General features: G+C 34.7%; 2 protein-coding genes across 2 annotated transcripts; both read left to right on the forward strand.

The window, feature by feature from the left end:
- Positions 1-11,119: 11,119 nt before the first annotated feature.
- LOC112680702 lies at positions 11,120-12,645 on the forward strand. Its single transcript, XM_025550882.1, has 3 exons — positions 11,120-11,539; positions 11,671-12,124; positions 12,206-12,645. The coding sequence occupies exons 1-3, from the start codon at positions 11,288-11,290 to the stop codon at positions 12,643-12,645; spliced, it is 1,146 nt and encodes a 381-aa protein (XP_025406667.1). The 5' UTR covers positions 11,120-11,287.
- A 40-nt stretch (positions 12,646-12,685) lies between these two features.
- On the forward strand, positions 12,686-15,561 carry LOC112680703. Its single transcript, XM_025550883.1, has one exon. It carries the CDS (start codon positions 12,686-12,688, stop codon positions 15,539-15,541), a length of 2,856 nt encoding a protein of 951 aa, XP_025406668.1. The 3' UTR covers positions 15,542-15,561.
- The last annotated feature ends 3,629 nt before the right edge of the window (positions 15,562-19,190 follow it).

Here is a 19,190-nt window from a genome sequence, read left to right on the forward strand (position 1 = left end):
ATAAACTGCGAATAAACACACAGAAAGGGGTGTTTACTTAAGTTTATTTGTCTAATTGGTTAACGGAGGTTTTTACAGTTATTAAAGTTAATAAATCATCCCCACCAACATATGTTTAGAAGACTATTCGGGCAAACCAAATGCCGGCTGTTTTTATTCTGAAGAAATAAGCAAAACAAATTATCCAGATAAAATATTTAGTTGAGAATATAATATGTAGGAGGGGTAATCAAATGTTTGTCAAGTGGTTGGGTTTCGATGAAACACGTGATAATTGGGTAAATGCAAGTGATGTCGTGAAAAATTAATTTTAACGAAATAGTTTCAATCAAACCCTCGAAGAACAAATGTCGACGGCAATTTTAGATATTCAATGCGTCCTCAGATTCAATTATAAATATTTGATTAAAGAAATGGCTGTACTATGCGCAGATACATAGGCAGCAAAACATTGGATTTTTAAACACCCGCTCGTTACATAAGATGCGAAAAGTCGAAGTGTACACAAATGATTCGAAAGAAATTACCACAGATTATCAATGAAATACGGTGATGTCAAATACAAAGAACTGGACAACATTTTAAACTCGCTGAAATTCAAATATATTTACGTATAGGGTGATCAGGAACAAAAAATGAGGATATTATTCCACACGCTACCGTCATCAACATGGAAGAACCAGGATATCCTCAACTGAATCAATTATGTAGCAAAAACAATTTTCCTCGTTGTATTATAGCTAAAATGTGCAATTTTAAAACGTAACATCGAATAGTACTAAATTTTTATAGTAGTATTAAGTTCGGTAAAAATATTGTTTTGATTGTAAAAGGGCTCTTTGTATAGGCAATTTGATATCATTAGCGCGTGTTACTTTTTACAATGCATCGAATCAGGGGACTGAAACCCCACTAATCTTATATTACAGATAAGAAAAAGCCCATGTAAAAGTATTAACTCCAAACAAATGATAACATAAAATCGAAAACAGTAAGACTCCTAACTTAGAGTTATAATTCTTGTACGCATCGCAGGTAAAAATAGTATGTCAATTGAATTGTTTTATTTCAACTTTATTTTACGCTGATTTTTTTTTGTGTACTGTCGATGCTTAATAGCTTTTATTTGACGTCAATTGCATACAGATTAGTATTTGTCTAAGCATGAAATAAGAAAAAAGTGAGGCATAACTTAATTTATTTTTATGTTTTCAACAAACTTTAATACTTTTATATTAACTAGTATAAGTAATTATTGTTTTTAGTATTATATTATAATATTACAAAATACTTTACTATTAAATTAAATTTTTTTTTTATTGTAAATGTTTAGAAATTCATACACACACACACATATATATATATATATATATATAAACTAGCTGAATTATCCGGCTTCACCCAGGTGGTATTCGACTATTTTATAAAAAAAAAAAAAAAAAATGTGGTTGAAAAAAACTACTCTTTTTTTTAATCATTTATTATATATAATTTATGTAATATCTCTATATATACATATTTCTTTTAAGTTTCTTACATTAAAAATCTACTACTCAAATAACTCTCAACATACTTTGCATAAGTTGCATTATAAACTATAAACGCACGGGCGTTCTCATACGAACATGTTTTATATTACCATAAAGTAGAATAAATAAAATAAATATGTATATCAAGTATATACATGTATCAACAAAAAACACCCGGTCTTAGAGAAATAATTAAACAAAATATTTTCTATCGATGTAACTAAGTGTATCTGTGGGTACATTTTTAAAATAATAACAATGATAAAAATAGTGATATAAGACATAATTTTATATTTTATAATGCGTTGCTTTATCGGGGTTTGACAACAATGATACTAGTTTTTATAAAATCAAATTCACCAAGATTAAACAGACGTTAATATAAAATAATTTTTGTGAGAACTCCTGGGATAAGTTTTAATTCGAGTATGTATACGTACCGAAATATTCAGTAAGATCATAAATCTTATGTCCTATGCGTCCAAATTGAAAAGTTAGAGAAGAAAATTTCATCTAAACGCACCGTTTATATTAAATCGTGTGCGGTCGAATGATGTGTCTGGACAGCCATAGCGTAGTTGTATTTAATGCAAATGTTTGGAAATAATTGGTAAGGTTTGTCCAGATACTAACATGTTGCGAAGATAGTAATTCGTGAGAGACGTACGTTAGACTTTGGCGTGAGAGGCATTTTAAAACATCAATTATAGTTAGATTTTCAAGAAACTTCCATTAATAAGGATTTTACTTTACGCAGGTAAACTCGTACACGTAGACAAACGTACGTCATTTGCACGCACATGTGCAAAGGATCCTTTAACATCCACCGAGCCAGAACGGATAGTGGACGTTGGTGATGGTGGAGCCGCGAGCAGAACATTAAAAGCTCGCAGATGCCCCGTAAAAGCTTGCAGATACCCCGGCTGTCGGTGTTGGCATCGCAATGGCGTTTCACGGATAGGGGTGGTTCCAGTACGAGTTTCAAAAAAAAATAAGGTCATTGCGTTCTCCCCTTAAGAACTTGATTTCACTTTGTTTACGTCATCTGTACACGTTTTGTCCCTTAAATGGAAACTAATTGTTGCACTGTCTCATAGAAAAAATTTAATTGAAGTACCAAAGTATTTGAGCTAAACTATCCTCTAACATTTTTGGTAGCTAATAATTATCAAATATTTTAAACGTGATGTTGAATCATATTTATTTATCTGAAAAAAATAAAACATAATTTGGCAAACTAAAAAAATATAATTTATATTTAACCAAACATGTTATGGAAATAATGACTTTCTAATATGTGAAAGGTATTTAAATTACAAATACTAACAGTTATATTTTTGTTAACTATATAATGTATACATTTAACTTCTTTCCCTTTCCACACACATATTCGGTCAAAATTCATATGTGCAACGGTGTGAGGAGAGGTATAGTATTATTATTTACTATAAAGTATACGGACTGAGCCCTTTGTAAATTAAGCAGGGTTATTATTATGAAGATCAAGAGCCGAGAAAATCTACGAAGGCAACCACGATTGCCAAGTACAAGGATGTAGTTTTTTTTTTTTTTTTTGTCAGAAAATGTATTTGCAACACACACCGCTCGTTACAATTCCCGTTATTGAACTGTGAACGGTGGTTACGTGCCACCGACCTCCGTCGTTGTTGCTCATTTCCTCTCTTCCTCTCATCCCTTCGCACCGTCCACGAATCTAGCCACCACTAACACCGGACGTGCCAAGTGTTTACATCATATACTTATATATATAGGTGAAAATCATTAATTTTATTATTATTAAACTCTCTGGTGTTGCGCATATAAATCGAATTCTATCTCGGCGCAGCGGCGGCCCGAAATAGAGCGTGCTTAAACGGAACCGCAAGAGATGACCTTAATGCGTTTTTGGCATACTTTATGAATCCATTATACAGAGAGGTAACGAGAAGGCGGTGGCGGATATCGGGCGGTAAAAATCATCGTTGCCGTTTGCGTCCAACGGAGAAATACGTTTTTTCACGGCCACTATTCACCGCGTAATATCTTTTTTTTTCTATTACTTTTTTTCTTCATTTTGTATTAAATTAATGTTTTTTGAGACGTTAAATAGGACTGAATGGAAACGCGTGCGATTAAAATACGATCGGACTAATCACGCGGGCGAACGATTCCGACAGTCGATCGCGAACTTCGACCGAACAATAATGATTATCTCGTTCGGAATAACCATTTTGTGCCCTAAGACGTTTCTTCACGGTCGTGACGAAACACGCCACGAGATGAACAATACTGTTTCCGTGTAGTCTAGAAAGATTCAAGAAAATTGACGATTGAGGTGGTACCGTGTTCGGTTCCGAGGACAAAAGCGAATAGGTCGTGCTAGAAACTATAACGTTTGCGATTGAATCGTCGAGGAGGATCGAAAACCAGTTTTCGTGACCGGATCCACTGACGTGTTATAACCTTGACGAAGACCAGAAGACTTATCCACAAAGAACGTGGTGTCATGCCCGAGGTGGTGCAGTACGTGACGTTTTCGCGTTACATTCGTTCGTGTGCCGACCGCGTGTTGTTTCACTACTCCCTTACCACTTCGTCGTATCTCGAAACATTATATATATATATATTTATTTATGTACATGTATGCGGGTAGTCGGTTAGCGTGCGTGCGGCTACTGCGTGTCGCATTGTTTTGATAACTTTTCAGAGACAAAAAGAAAAACTGCGGCGAGCGCGCAGCTTATACCCGTGCCGTGAGGGCGAGTGAAAATAACGTGTAGCTTGAGACAGGACGACGGCAGAGGGCAGAGGGATGAAAGACAATTAAATCGCTACACAAAACCGCACTTAATATGCCCGTGAGCCCTCGTTACACACCAACTGTGGTAATAAATTCAAAAGAATAATAAAAAAAAAACAACCGCTTCCTCTGCGTTGTACAATTGTGTGCGCGCGGTCGTAAGACGTGCGTGATTGTACGTCAAGTCCTAGAAATCTTCTTCGTGTTTGGTTTATATACATTCCTATTATTACACCCATATATAATATGATCAATATAATATATATATATAATATACTGTAATATAGTGCGTGTGTATGTTACGGTAATAGTACGAATACCGGTGAAACCTAGGATTTACCGGTAAGCCCTAGGTTTTATTTACTGTGATCGGTGAATGTCCGAAATTCGGACATTTACCAATTGTTTTCGGTAAAACCTAGGATATGCATTGTTGTATGGTTAAACCCCGAATGATTTTAGAAGTTCGGAATATTACTAAAAAGTTTTGGTAAATCTTAGGATTAACAATCAATGGTTATAAAAGTCCGAAATTATATATTTTTTTCAATTCTGTGATAATTATTACTTGTATTTAATCTTGTGCATTTGTGTTGTTATCAATAGATTTAAATTAATTTCTAACTGTGATATGAATTATAATAAAAGTTTTAATCATTGTGTCTTCAATCATTAAGGTTTGGAACGGATTTATTAGAAGATTAATTTAATAAATTGATACCGGAGCCAATTGCAGGAAGTTATTTTATGAGCAGTATTCGTTTTATAACTATCGTGGTTAGTATTACAAGTATACACAGTATTCAATATGTCGCTTACAATACGATTTTATGAAATTTTAAATGGTGTTATGGAGTTAAAAAATAACAAAAATATTTTTTATTTAACTGAGGAAAAATATAATATATATTTAAGAGAAGTTAAAGTAGCTAAATATGTTAATGTGAAAAAACAATTCACTATTGGCAAATTAAACGGTTTGATATTGTTAATATTACTGGTGAAAAAAAACTGACTGTTCCGATGAATGATGACTTCAAAGTTATGAATTATTATTTTTTTTTTTTTTTATTAAGAAAATTAATAATCTATGCTACATGCACAATAAGCTAATGAGATAATATTCACATTTACATGAAAAAAAATTGAATTATTATGTTCAGTATATTATGCTCATATTGCAACAGACCATGTAGGTAGAAACCGTATTATGTATGGAGTTAATAACATATTCGAAAATTTTAATATTGAGTCAATTTATATAGGTAAGAATTATCACAGAATTGGAAAAAATATATAATTTCGAACTTTTATAATCATTGATTGTTAATCCTAAGATTTACTAAAACTCGTTGGTAAAAGCCCGAACTGCTAAAATCATTCGGGGTTTGACCAAACAATAATGCATATTCTAGATTTTACCGGTAAATCCTAGGTTTCACCGGTATTCGTACTGTTACCGTAATATATATACAGTGGAACCTCGATAAGTCGAAATTCAAGGGAAATGCAATTTTTTCGACTTATCAAGGTTTTCGAAAAAAAATTCGACTTAAAGAGTTTTAAAAATGTATGTATGTATTAAAGTTTTTAATTATTATGTACTTAGTATATATGTATATACAATGTAAAAAAATGTGATTATAAAGATTATTTAAAAAAATTATTACAAAAAAATATAATAAAACATGTGTTGCAACTTTATAAAAGATAATTTATTATTTTACTTTGACTTAAATTTTGAGATTTACTATTATCAATTGTATTTTCTATTACATTTAAAGCAGAGTACACTTTATCGTCCACATTACTCAATTGTTCGGTGAATGTCCTTAGCAATATGAGGGCTGCTGTTGCTTGCTTCATTGAAACACGATGCACAGGCTCAGATGATGCTTCTTCGATGTCATCAACATCTTCAGTGCCACGGACGGAGTCAGTTATATCGTCGTCTGCCAGAATACCAGAAACGGCAACGTCATGGTCGATTTTAACAAAATCGTCAAACGTTTGCCGATTAGACAAATGTTTATAAAATTATCTGTCATTATCCGTCATATTCGGAGCACAGAATGTTCGAGTTATCTATAGTTTTTTTTTCGAATAATCGAGGTTTTCGCAAGGGGACGGAATTTTTTCGACTTATCAAGGTTTTCGACTTATCGAGGTTCGACTTATCGAGGTTCCACTGTATATAATATACCATTCGAATGAATGTAATAAAGACTTTATTATATTATCGTGTCCCGAACTCTGATGTAAGCGTATTAAATTATATCCATGCACGTAGCGGTTAAGTTACGCTTGATCCTCTGATTATTTTAAGGGGTTTTTCTTAGGAGAAGTATTGAACATCCGGAGATAAATAAGTATCCCCGTGGCCCACATTTTGCATTCGTATACCATACTAACTGCTGCTTATATACATTTTTGATATTCCTCTCTCGCTTGGAAAATTAAGTCTGAAATAAACGCAGTTGAACCAGCATTTATTTTTCACCGAACTTCTCATGTGAGTGTCACCGCATGCTCCTTCAACTTCACGGACCTACATGAGCACCCGTCGTAAAAAAATCGGATAGCAGACGATTGAGCACGGGGCTTTATCTATGGTATTTTTTTCGGGGTTTGGTAGAGTGTGCTAAATAATCGTTAAGTAAAAACTAATATGGTTTGTATTAAAACGTGTAATATGCTTTTAAAGAAGTTATCTTCATGGTCATATACCATTCCGTGTAGGGAAGTTAGGGAAATACTACTAAACGTGCGATAGAGAATGATATAGAAAAAATTGAGATTTATTTTTATACGTATTTCCGAATTGGTAAAAGGAACTTAGCCTGCCACCTGCACTCCAAAGGGGGGATAGATGAAATCTTTTCATATCTAAGGAAGTCATAATCTTGAATATACAGTTACGAATAGTATAGTGATTTGTACGAAAACCTATGAGCTCGCTTAAAAAAACAGTTGCTCGTCTTTCAAAACGATATTAATTCAATAATAGAATAACACGCAAAATTTGACAATAATTGTCAAATTATACGTATTTTTTATGATAATTTTTAATAAAATATTATCGAGTTAGTAAATAATTTATTATATGATATATTTTATATAATTGTCGAGCCGTAAAGCGTTATTGACAAAGGCTCATTAAATTAGAAAAAATTAAATAAAAGATCCATATTTTATCAATAAATCAGGTGACACAGAGTTTATTCTCGTGCGCAACGATTCTTGGCAGTCGTATAATCGTGTTTTCTGTAGTGCCGACACAACGCTCAGTCGTCCAGAAAGAACGAATTGAACTCAATATCGTATTTCACCGACAAGAGGACATCCCGTCTCGGCGGCGACCTGACCAATCGACCGTATCGAGACCGGACGATCATTTATAATCAATTGAGTATTTCGCAGGAAGGGCGACTGGCAGTGGATTGGAATTCATTGATGCGCTTTCGTATTTTATTGTCGGTCCAAATGGTTCTTTCCGGGACGAAATTCAGACGGGCGAAAGCAAGCGTTTGCAATTATTTAAAATTCCGTATAAATCACGGCCGAGCCAATTAAAACGTCCGAAAATTATGCACATCGATAACACGTTATTCCGTTGCTACGAAATCGTTTTTATACGTCGAAACGCCGTCAGCACACGATGACATCGCAATGAAAAAGCCGAACCAAAGCCGCTCGGCTGTTGCATCATCCACGAGTTGAAAACGAAAACAATCGATTTATATTTTTTGCCCTAAATAACCCACGCACGGTTAAACGCAAATGTTTTTACAGTTTAGTTTCGATTAATTAAACTTTTTATTTGGTTATTGCAACATTCTGAGGTACAAGTTATACTTTGGATGCGATTAATTATTATGGAGGCAGCGGTATATTTTAACAATGTATTTTCTTATTAATTATTGGTAAAAAAACTGTAAATTTTAAAAAATTGTGTTTTCATATTAAAATAAAATCTGTTCTGTATACTTACCTAATTTATATATATTTTGTAGTAAATATTAAATAAATTAAATAATAATGTAGTTAGTGCGGTATTTTATTTTATATATTTGGAGCGGGAATTTTACACACGCGGAAAACATGCAAAAATCTCCTTGTATAGAGGTTTCCACGGTTCAATTTTGAATTTTGAATTTATTAAAATATATCATTGTTTACTGTGATTCATGTTTAATTACTAAGTTTTTTAACGTTTTACCTGGACACCGTTTGCAGGACGTATCCGTAGAACACGTTTCGTTTTTATCGGTCAAAGCCATCTATGCCTATCGCGTTCCTTCTCATATGCTCTTCATAGGCTCACAGTGTCACGTCATATTACCGTTGCATGGAGCTACTCGATCATCTGATCATACGATTCATCCAAAATAATATACAACGTAAAAAAATAATACGTGAACGGTTTTTTGGAGATCAGTTGAAAATGATGGCTATGAAAATCACGAATTGAGTATAATGTAAATAGTAGATTTGAAGAGGACGAACAATTATAAACGAATTTTACTCATATTAAGTAAAGATAATTTATTGTTGGTATTACTTGTGTATTCCATGAGAGAAATGTTCATGAAAGCAAAAACATGAGAATTTGTGGCCAAAACCATCGGTGTGCGCCCACACGGAATCGTTTTAAAATTGTGATGATTAATCACTTTTAGGATTTAAAACGATAACTTACTTTTAACTTACTCTTCCAAATGATCGATTAGAAACGAATTTTATATGAAAATAAAAATCCGGGTAAAGTAGAGTTATCTGAAATCACAGTTTTTCTTTTCAATTTTTATAATTCCTCTACAAAGGTTCCTGAATGACTCACTTGCTCTGATCTGTAAGCTGAGTAAGAGCTTGTTATGTAGCTGATAAATTTTTCCACGCTTAAATAATGAGCATTTTATATTCATGTAGTTTTTAGCTTAGTTTTTAAATTATATAAAGTCACGATTTCTAATATATATTTGTATTATATCGATCAAATAATTATTTTGTTCCAACATTTTTTTTCTTATGACAATTTTTTCCAGCAGGAACATTTTTGTGCAATGCGATATATTAATACTTTTTTACAATATTGTATCACAGTGAACCTGTCCAAATACGCCAAAATGTTTAGTCGAATTTCGACAATTCATTTAACATTGTTTTCGTTGCTGGACCGTTTGTCCAAAAAAAATATTATGATAAATTGAACTATATATACATTGCATATGTATTACATATATTACTTTTTTTTTGATCTTAAAATACGGAATTTATACCAAGTTTATTTTATGGTTATATAATCAAGTATTTAGTGATAGTATATATAGATCGTTTTTAGTAAGAATTGTATACATAATATTATTTAGAATTAATATACATTTTTATATTCGTATAACGTATATATAGACATATTATAGTTTTATAGTCACGTTTATAAGGCCTTACATACAAAGGTTGCTTATTGATTTTTAATACCGTTTCAAAACATACTGCTGCAGGTTGAATTAGTACAGTTATCGTTCGTGCTGAGAGTTTAATCTCGTGCGTTTCAGGTAATGCGTGATCTTCAGTGTCACGTCACAATAAACGTCATGTTTCACAAACCACATATGCGAAACGCAAATAACCGCAAACGACCGGTTACGCATAGAAATGTATTTATCACGGACGGAACAGTGGCGGTTTGAGGCATTATTGTGATTGGAAAAGTGCAGGCGCAACAAATAGGCCTACTTTAAATTTCACCAGCAGCTTATGTATGCTCGATTTTTTCCCGATCATACGCATAAAAATAACGTTCTGTTTTGCTAATATCTTCTTGGCAAATCATTATAGGCCAATTTACCATTGATCTGTGTTTTAAACGCGCGATACACCTTTGAAAATTACATTCGAACAGTCTGTGGCTCTGGATAAACGGTTTAATATGTTTGACATGTATAGCACGTCATATAAGTTTTAAAACGGGGATTGGAGTGATGGTATTTAATGAGTGTCAAGACTTGGGCTGGAGTTTATTTGTGAATACATATATTTACTACGATTCGATCACTTATTAATTTGGACAAGTGATTAATGCGTTACAAATTATTCACCGTAACAAAACGTGCCTTATCATAGGATATTACACGTTTTCACACGTTGTTTGGTGATAGAAATATGGCAAAAAATAAATAGTATTGTTCATTTTTTTTTCTTTTGTGCCTTTAATTATATATTTTTTAAAATAATATGCCGATTGTCAAGAGCAGCGTTGGAATGCGTGTACTATTGTTCGAGTAGGGCGGTTTGAAGTTTGTTGTTTTATACGCGAAATATTCGAGATGCGGATAACGAAGCTGCATAACCATGCTGGTTCATGTGTGTATCTTCTCTTATTATATAAAAATAAGTCCGGTTTTCCTCCCTGACGCTATAACTCCAGAACGCACGAACCGATTTCCACGGTTTTGCATTCGTTGGAAAGGTCTTGGGCTCCGTGAGGTTTATAGCAAAGAAAATTCTGGAAAATTCAGGAAAAATTCAACAGAAAAGTGGGGAAATCGTTTTTCACATACAGCGCCATCTATTATACATAGCATGTACTTCAAACCAATAGCAACGGTGCGTGATAAAGTGTGTGATAGATAGTCATTATTCTCTGCTCAGTTAATTTCATTTAAGCTCAGTGTAAATTATGTGGATCGTGCATTTGAAGTTAAATTCAACACTCTGTCCATAGTCCAAAATGCCTAGAGAACGACGTGCGAACATCGGCCGCCGCACAAGACATGCAAGCTAGCAACAAGTCTATTCAAGGAACTTAAGAGAAGAAAGAAAAAATATAATAAGAGAAAATGACCGATTGAGACATCGCGTGAGCACACGAAGATCATTGGCATCATACAATCGCTTGGCATTCCAATATGATCCCACTGCGAACTACAGTGATGATGAAAATTTGGATATTGGACGAATGACGACTATATGCCGATATTGCAATGCGGTAAAGTTCAAAAGAGAAACGGTTGGATTGTGCTGCGCAAGTAGAAAAGTCAAACTGGATCCATTACTTACACCACCACAGCCACTGAAAACATTGTTTGATGGAAGTGATCCCGATTCCAGCCATTTTCTTCAACACATCCTTGAATACAATAACTGCTTTCGCATGACTTCCTTTGGAGCTAATATCATTCGAGAAGGCGGCTTCATGCCGACTTGCAAGGTAAAAGATACAACACACATAACCAACACATAATTGCAACACATAACAACTTCATATACACCACACACTACACCATCACACGATTTACAATGTATTCATGAACAAATTTTAATGATTATTTGCAATTACAGATACAAGGTCAAATATATCATTTGCATGGTTCAATGGTGCCAACACCAGATCAGCTGAACGTGCGGTGCAATATACAGGGAGCACAACAGTTAAAGAGACGAATTATTGAACAGTTGCAAGCATTTTTTCACGCTAATAATGCTGTGGTTAATATGTTCAAAACAGCATTGGAACGAATGCCATCGGATACGCACAAATTTGTCATAAGAGCGGATTGTACTCCAACAGGTGAACATGTGCGAAGATTCAATGCACCCACCGTTAATGATGTTGCTGCAATTATTGTTGGCGATCCAACTAAATCACGAGACATTGTCGTTCAGCGAAGAAGCAATATCATGCATCGTGTAAACGAGACACATCGTTTGTACGATGCGTTACAATATCCAATCATTTATTGGCAAGGGCAAGACGGATACGACATCACGTTGAAGATGGTCGATCCAATTACAGGTACAATATTCACACACTAATTATTTCCATTATTACTTTTATTGGTTTCCATTAACAATTCATTTAATTTTGCATTTTCAGGAGTATCAACGAATAATAAAAATCTAAGCGCAATGAATTACTATGCGTATCGTATGATGATTCGTACACATGAGGAGAATGTCATTCTGAAGTGCGGTCGGCTATTCCAGCAATTCGCTGTCGACATGTATGTCAAAGTCGAGACCGAACGTTTAGCGTTCATCAGATTCAATCAGCCAAAGCTACGATCTGAGGACTATATACACTTGCGTGATGCTATTCATTCAGATGGTGATGTTCAGAATATTGGACGACTGACGATTCTCCCATCAACTTATATCGGAAGCCCACGCCACATGCACGAATACGCTCAAGACGCTATGACGTACGTGCGAAATTATGGAACTCCGGATTTATTTATTACGGTCACATGCAATCCGAAGTGGACGGAAATTGAACGCGAGTTGGAACCGGGTCAAAAAACCGCAAGATCGCCATGACATAATCGCCAGAGTATTTCAGCAAAAACTCAAGGTTATGATGGATGTGCTTACTAAGTATCGAGTTTTTGGTGACACACGTTGTTATATGTACTCGGTGGAATGGCAGAAGCGTGGACTACCGCATGCTCATATCCTAATTTGGTTGCTGAACAAATTACATTCAAATGAAGTGGATGACATCATATCAGCTGAAATTCCTGATCCAGTCACTGATCCCCGTCTACACGACATTGTGACGACACAGATGGTGCATGGACCGTGCGGTGCATTAAATCCATTATCGCCTTGCATGGCTGATGGAAAATGCACAAAACGATATCCGCGACCGTTAGTTGCTGAAACAGTCACAGGGAACGATGGATATCCAGTTTATCGTCGGCGTTCAAAAGAAGATAACGGTCGAACTATCAAAGTTAAAGTTCAAAATCAAGAGATTGAGATCGGAAATGAATTCATTGTACCATATTGTCCGCTGCTATCACGAATTTTCGAAACACATGCAAACGTTGAGAGTTGTCATTCGGCCAAATCAATCAAATATTTGTGCAAGTACGTCACAAAAGGCAGCGACATGGCTGTGTTTGGTATTGCGTCGGAAAATGTGAATGACGAAATCAGCAACTTCCAAATGGGCAGATACGTCAGTACTAATGAAGCACTGTGGCGATTATTGTCATTTCAAATTCATGAAAGATATCCCACAGTTGTACATTTAGCAGTGCATTTGGAAAATGGCCAAAGAGTTTACTTCACTGAGGCTAATGCGGCACAACGAGCTGAGAGACCACCATCGACAACATTGACTAGCTTCTTTGCAATGTGTGAAGCAGATCCATTCGCAGCGACGCTGATGTACGTTGAAATGCCCAAGTATTACACTTGGAATCAATCAACAAAGAAATTCCAACGTCGCAAACAAGGAACCCCAGTTCCAGACTGGCCACAGGTGTTTTCAACTGATGCACTAGGTCGTATGTACACTGTTCATCCTAGAAACGATGAATGTTTTTATTTGCGACTGCTGTTAGTAAATGTACGTGGACCGAAATCATTTGCGCATTTGAAAACTGTGAATGGCCACCAATGCCAAACATATCGAGAAGCATGTCAACTATTGGGTTTGCTGGAGAACGATTCTCATTGGGATTTAACACTTGCAGATTCAGTTGTTTCATCAAATGCGTACCAAATACGAACGCTGTTCGCAATTATCATCACCACATGTTTTCCTTCACAACCAATTCAGTTATGGAACAAATACAAAGACGCCATATGTGAAGATATCTTGCATCGCTTGCGTATTCAAACGAATAATCCTGACATCCAAATAACCGATGAAATCTACAATGAAGGATTGATTCTGATTGAGGATCAATGCTTGACTATTGCAAACAAGCTACTGATTGAAGTAGGAATGATTGCGCCAAATCGATCGATGCACGATGCATTCAACCAAGAATTAAATCGAGAGCTGCAATACAATGTTGATACATTGCAGGAATTCGTTAGAAATAATGTTCCGTTGCTGAATGAACAGCAAAAACAAGTATACAAAACATTAATGCAAGCGGTGGACAATAATACTGGTGGTCTATTCTTCCTGGATGCACCTGGAGGAACAGGGAAAACATTTGTCATTTCATTGATTTTGGCCACTATTCGATCAAGATGTGACATAGCTTTGGCGTTAGCATCATCTGGAATTGCGGCGACTCTTCTAGATGGCGGTCGTACTGCACATTCTGCGCTTAAGTTGCCACTCAATTTAAACACAATTGATACTCCAACGTGCAATATTTCCCGATCCAGTGCAATGGGAAAATTGTTAATGCAATGCAAGCTCATTGTTTGGGATGAGTGCACAATGGCACATAATAAATCACTTGAAGCACTTAACTTCACACTGAAGGATCTTCAGAGAAATAACAACATCTTTGGCGGCTTGATGATATTGTTGGCAGCCGATTTCAGGCAGACGTTGCCAGTAGTTCCCCGTGGAACGCCTGCAGATGAATTGAATGCTTGCCTAAAGGCATCACCTTTATGGAATAACGTAAAAACATTATCGCTAACCACTAATATGAGAGTTCAACTTCAAAATGATCAAAGTGCTGCACAATTTTCCAAACAATTGTTAGATCTTGGAAATGGAAAAGTCCCAGTTGATGCGACATCTGGATTAATTACTCTTACCAACGACTTTTGCCGATTTGTAGACACTCAATTAGTTCTTATTGAAAATGTTTTCCCAAACATTAGTGAGAATTATAAGAATTATGCTTGGTTAAGTCAACGAGCAATTCTTGCAGCAAAGAATAATGATGTCCACGCACTGAATTTCACCATTCAATCAAAAATTGCTGGCGATTTGGTGACATACAAATCCGTTGATTCAATAACAAATCCCGATGATGTAGTAAATTATCCAACGGAGTTTTTGAACTCTCTGGAGATACCAGGATTTCCACCACATAACTTGCAACTGAAAGTTGGTACAGTTATTTTGATACTGCGTAATTTGAATCCACCGCGACTTTGCAACGGTACTCGACTTTCGGTAAAGAGACTTATGCCGAATTTAATTGAGGCAACCATTATTAACGGAAAGTACGCAGGTGAAAATGTATGTATTCCTCGAATACCAATGATTCCGACTGATCTTCCGTTTGACTTCAAACGATTGCAATTCCCAGTTCGCCTTGCGTTCGCAATGACAATTAATAAGTCGCAAGGCCAATCGCTTAGTGTTTGCGGGATAAATTTGGAAAATCATTGTTTTTCACATGGACAGTTATACGTTGCGTGTTCACGAGTTGGGAAACCATCCGCTTTGTTTGTGTTAACGTCAGACCAAAAAACAAAAAATGTGGTTTACCAAAGAGCACTACAATGAAACAATTAAATAACACTTCATTTTAGTAGGTAATTGAAATGAATTTATTACTGTTGTGAAATGAAATAAATATTTTCCTTTTCAAATATATAACAAAAAAAATTTTTTTTCTTTATCTTTTAATCACCAAACGAAATGTTACATAAAACGAATCTGGTGGCGAAACGGAGTTCGCCGGGTCTGCTAGTACATATATAAATACAAATGGCGTTATCGTACTGCGACAACAAGGTGGTTACAAATCATAGTACGTAGCCGTGTACGCAATAACCAGTAGAGCGGTCAACAGCAAAAAGAACGTTTATGATAGCAATAATAAGAACGACTATATTAATAATAATAATGTGTAACACACGTCCCTTTGACGTCGGCATCCATTTCCAGACGGAAACTGCCGGCGGACAGATATAACGTGAGCACGACGACGATGAAAGCTACGACGACTCACCGATAACAATGCACGTCGATGGTAAGCCTCAGCAACGAAATTATTGATGAGAAACGCATCAACTGATATTATAACACACGCCTGTGTTTACGTTGACAGCGAACACGCGAAGGCGGGGCCCGCAATAAAGTTGTATAATAATACAGCTGTAGCGTGAATATTAAGTGACGACGTAAGCATTGCCGACAATAACAATCGGATTGAGAGGTAATTAATTATTACGATAACAATCGCTCGAAAGATATTATCTTAGCCGAGTAAAGTTTGTTACGTATTATTTTATTTATCGCGTGATTGCCTGTCGACCACTTCGATGGACGGCGAGACCACGGTTGATCGTTTAAAAGATAACAACTTGAAACCTTCTATTACAAATATCATGTTCAAAAAATATGGGACTAGATTTTAAACCGTAAACTTGTGTTAATTAAATTAATATAACTACATTATAAATTGATAATAGTTTATCTTGTTATTGAAAAAAAGAAATAATTTTAATAATTTTTCATATAATCTGAATACTTGTAGTGAGATCAAAGAAGAAAGAAATTCATATAATTTCATTCTTATAATTATTATTAAATTGAAATTAGTGATTTAAAAGATATTGCTGTTACAAGCGAAACAAAAAAAAAAAAAAAAAAATAAATAAAAAATAATAATAATAAATTAATATGAAACGTGTATAGAAATAATGAATATAATAAATCGCATTACTCGAGCCAAAAAATAATTTACTTACGTGTGACTACGATTAAATTAAATAAAATAAAATTAAATTAAATTACGTCCCAGAATCGAGCAAAGACTGGAGTCTAAAGCAATTATTATCATTCAATATTTCGGTGATCATTCGATTAAAAATATCTGGGGACAGTGGCTGTATCACGCAAGTGATGATAATGATTTTTTCGTCCAAACGTACCGATATTTTATACCCGTATAAATTCCGTGGAACAAGGACGGAATGGGTGTGCGGAAGAAAACTGTTCTATTGCCTTCGAAGAGACCAAATGGCCTAGGTCTTTTTCGTCTACTTTCCGGCCAGTCGGTGTAGAAGCGTTACGGTTACCAATTTTCTTTCCGGTTGTCCCGTGTCACTAAACAACGATGCAATTAATTATATTTTGATTGCACTGCGGCCAAAAGAAAAACAAATAAGAAACTTTTATTCATAATCTTTTTCTGCCGTTTGGGCGAAAAGTTAATGATGACTGATTGCCGCATCCGTCGAGGATGTAGCACAGGTGTGTAACGGAAAACAATAGCGCGACGATGAAAATATGTTATCGAAAAGATGTCGGGGCTAAGATCGCCCTAGAAAACTTTCAATATTTTCAACACGACATTTGTGCAGTAATCCACCTCCCTCATGCCTAACCTCCCCTCGAACAGGATACAACGCTGGTATTCCTATTCGAAAACGATTTCGTCCTAAAAATGTTTTATCGAAGCCGTGGTGGCGAGAAGATTAGAATATTATCCTTATATATTCCATACTCTAACTCTCCCCTAAATCGCGAGTTATGGAACGCCATGACAAGAATTAGATAGTTACATAATTACCTTTTAAAAACATTTGCACCGCATGATATCGTCAATTATAACTTTTATACATACACATAAGTACTCGAATGACATTAGTAAATTTAACGAATTCCGACGATTTTCAGAATATAGAAAATTTACATTAGCTTACGTCAATTTCTCTGCATAAAAAATAATATTCTTGCATTACAGTAGAAAATAGAATACCATTGAAGTCGAACACAATAATTATTTTCTACAGCTGTTATGCTCTTTCACATACTAAAATCGATAATGAACGATATTAAAAAAAAAAAAAAAAAAAAATGGATTTGGATGTGGATGTGGATACTTGAATTTTTGATTTTCCGGATGCAAAGGAGTTCAAATTTTTAACAAACAATATAAAAAATGCATCTAGAAGACTTTCTGTAAGTTAAAATTACAGTGCAATAGCCTTACAAGTATGATGATCGCAAACAATGATCTATCGGTCTGTGTAATAGTAACAGTAGAATGTGTATTATGAAAATTGTCGTAATCCAAAATGAATAATCTTTATTTTCTTTCGATTGCACTTTTATACGATTGATTCACTAAAAAGTAATTTATTTGGTTATAAGAAATAAGTTCACCAGTTTACTGATATACGGTTGGCCTGATAGGTACTTTTTCTTTACCAGGATAAATTTATTAGGGTCACATTGATCCAATAAGAGCCTATATCATAAGCGCAAATGGGGTGAATATTTTTCATTATTGTATCTTATCAGATAATAATCAAGTCAACCATTCAATAAAGTAAACTTTGAAATTGGTTCTTTTAAATTTAATATATCATTTTTGTATTACGAGATTAAAATAATAATGTATTAAAAAACTAAATTTCAGTAGGTCACAACATAAAAAGTGGTGCACATTGAATCATGAACAAACTGTAAATATGTTAATATTCCAAAGTATAATGTCCAAGTATAATTATATATATAATGTATGATGATTTTTCCTTCCAATGCATTGTGCATTTAACAAGTTTTTAGTAATTATTGTGAAATATTATCAGGTCGAATAGTTTTAACAATGCATTTGATATATTTGTTCAAGAAGACAATCGGAATAAACAGTTAACATTTCTCGTGATATTTGAATGTGCTAGTGTGGTGTTCAAATAACAAGTGGTCTGATATTTCCAATGCGCATTCATACCAATACCCATTCATACTAATACCACGTTCATAGTCTTGTAACAAAACCTTATTGTAATATGCATACCAATTTTCTGCACTATCGTTCGAGTAATATCAATGAATAAATAATTTTGATACAAAATAATTTTTAAGTCTTAATGTTGAACAATTTTCTTTTCTATTTTTTTCAGTCGCGCACTGAAAATATAGATCATATTTTACGGTGGTCAGCTGTTCCGAACACTTTAAATGATTTACGTGCACTTTAAATCCCGAAGAAGGTCAGCATAATAAATTGTGAACGCTTACAGACGGGGTTGGTTAAAGGTGTAAGCCAAGCGTTCCCGAGAGTAGATTCATGTTTGTTGTAACATTCAACACTTTTAAATATTTAATTCTCGACGTGCCATACATCTTTAGGCATTCGATTTGCTCGATAATTCATCGAAGGCAACGTAGCGATTTAACAAAAGTAACCGACGGTGAC

The sequence above is a fragment of the Sipha flava genome, unplaced genomic scaffold (genome assembly GCF_003268045.1).
Source record: "Sipha flava isolate LNK unplaced genomic scaffold, YSA_version1 179_pilon_pilon, whole genome shotgun sequence".
NCBI lineage: Eukaryota > Metazoa > Arthropoda > Insecta > Hemiptera > Aphididae > Sipha > Sipha flava.

What these genes read in the sequence shown, in the direction of transcription:
- LOC112680702 (XM_025550882.1), top strand. Translation starts at nt 11,288, where the DNA reads ATGACGACTATATGCCGATATTGCAATGCGGTAAAGTTCAAAAGAGAA. An exon ending in GCTTCATGCCGACTTGCAAG is followed by an intron (nt 11,540 to 11,670) that starts GTAAAAGATACA and finishes TTGCAATTACAG; the next exon opens with ATACAAGGTCAAATATATCA. An exon ending in GATGGTCGATCCAATTACAG is followed by an intron (nt 12,125 to 12,205) that starts GTACAATATTCA and finishes TTGCATTTTCAG; the next exon opens with GAGTATCAACGAATAATAAA.
- LOC112680703 (XM_025550883.1), top strand. Translation starts at nt 12,686, where the DNA reads ATGGATGTGCTTACTAAGTATCGAGTTTTTGGTGACACACGTTGTTAT.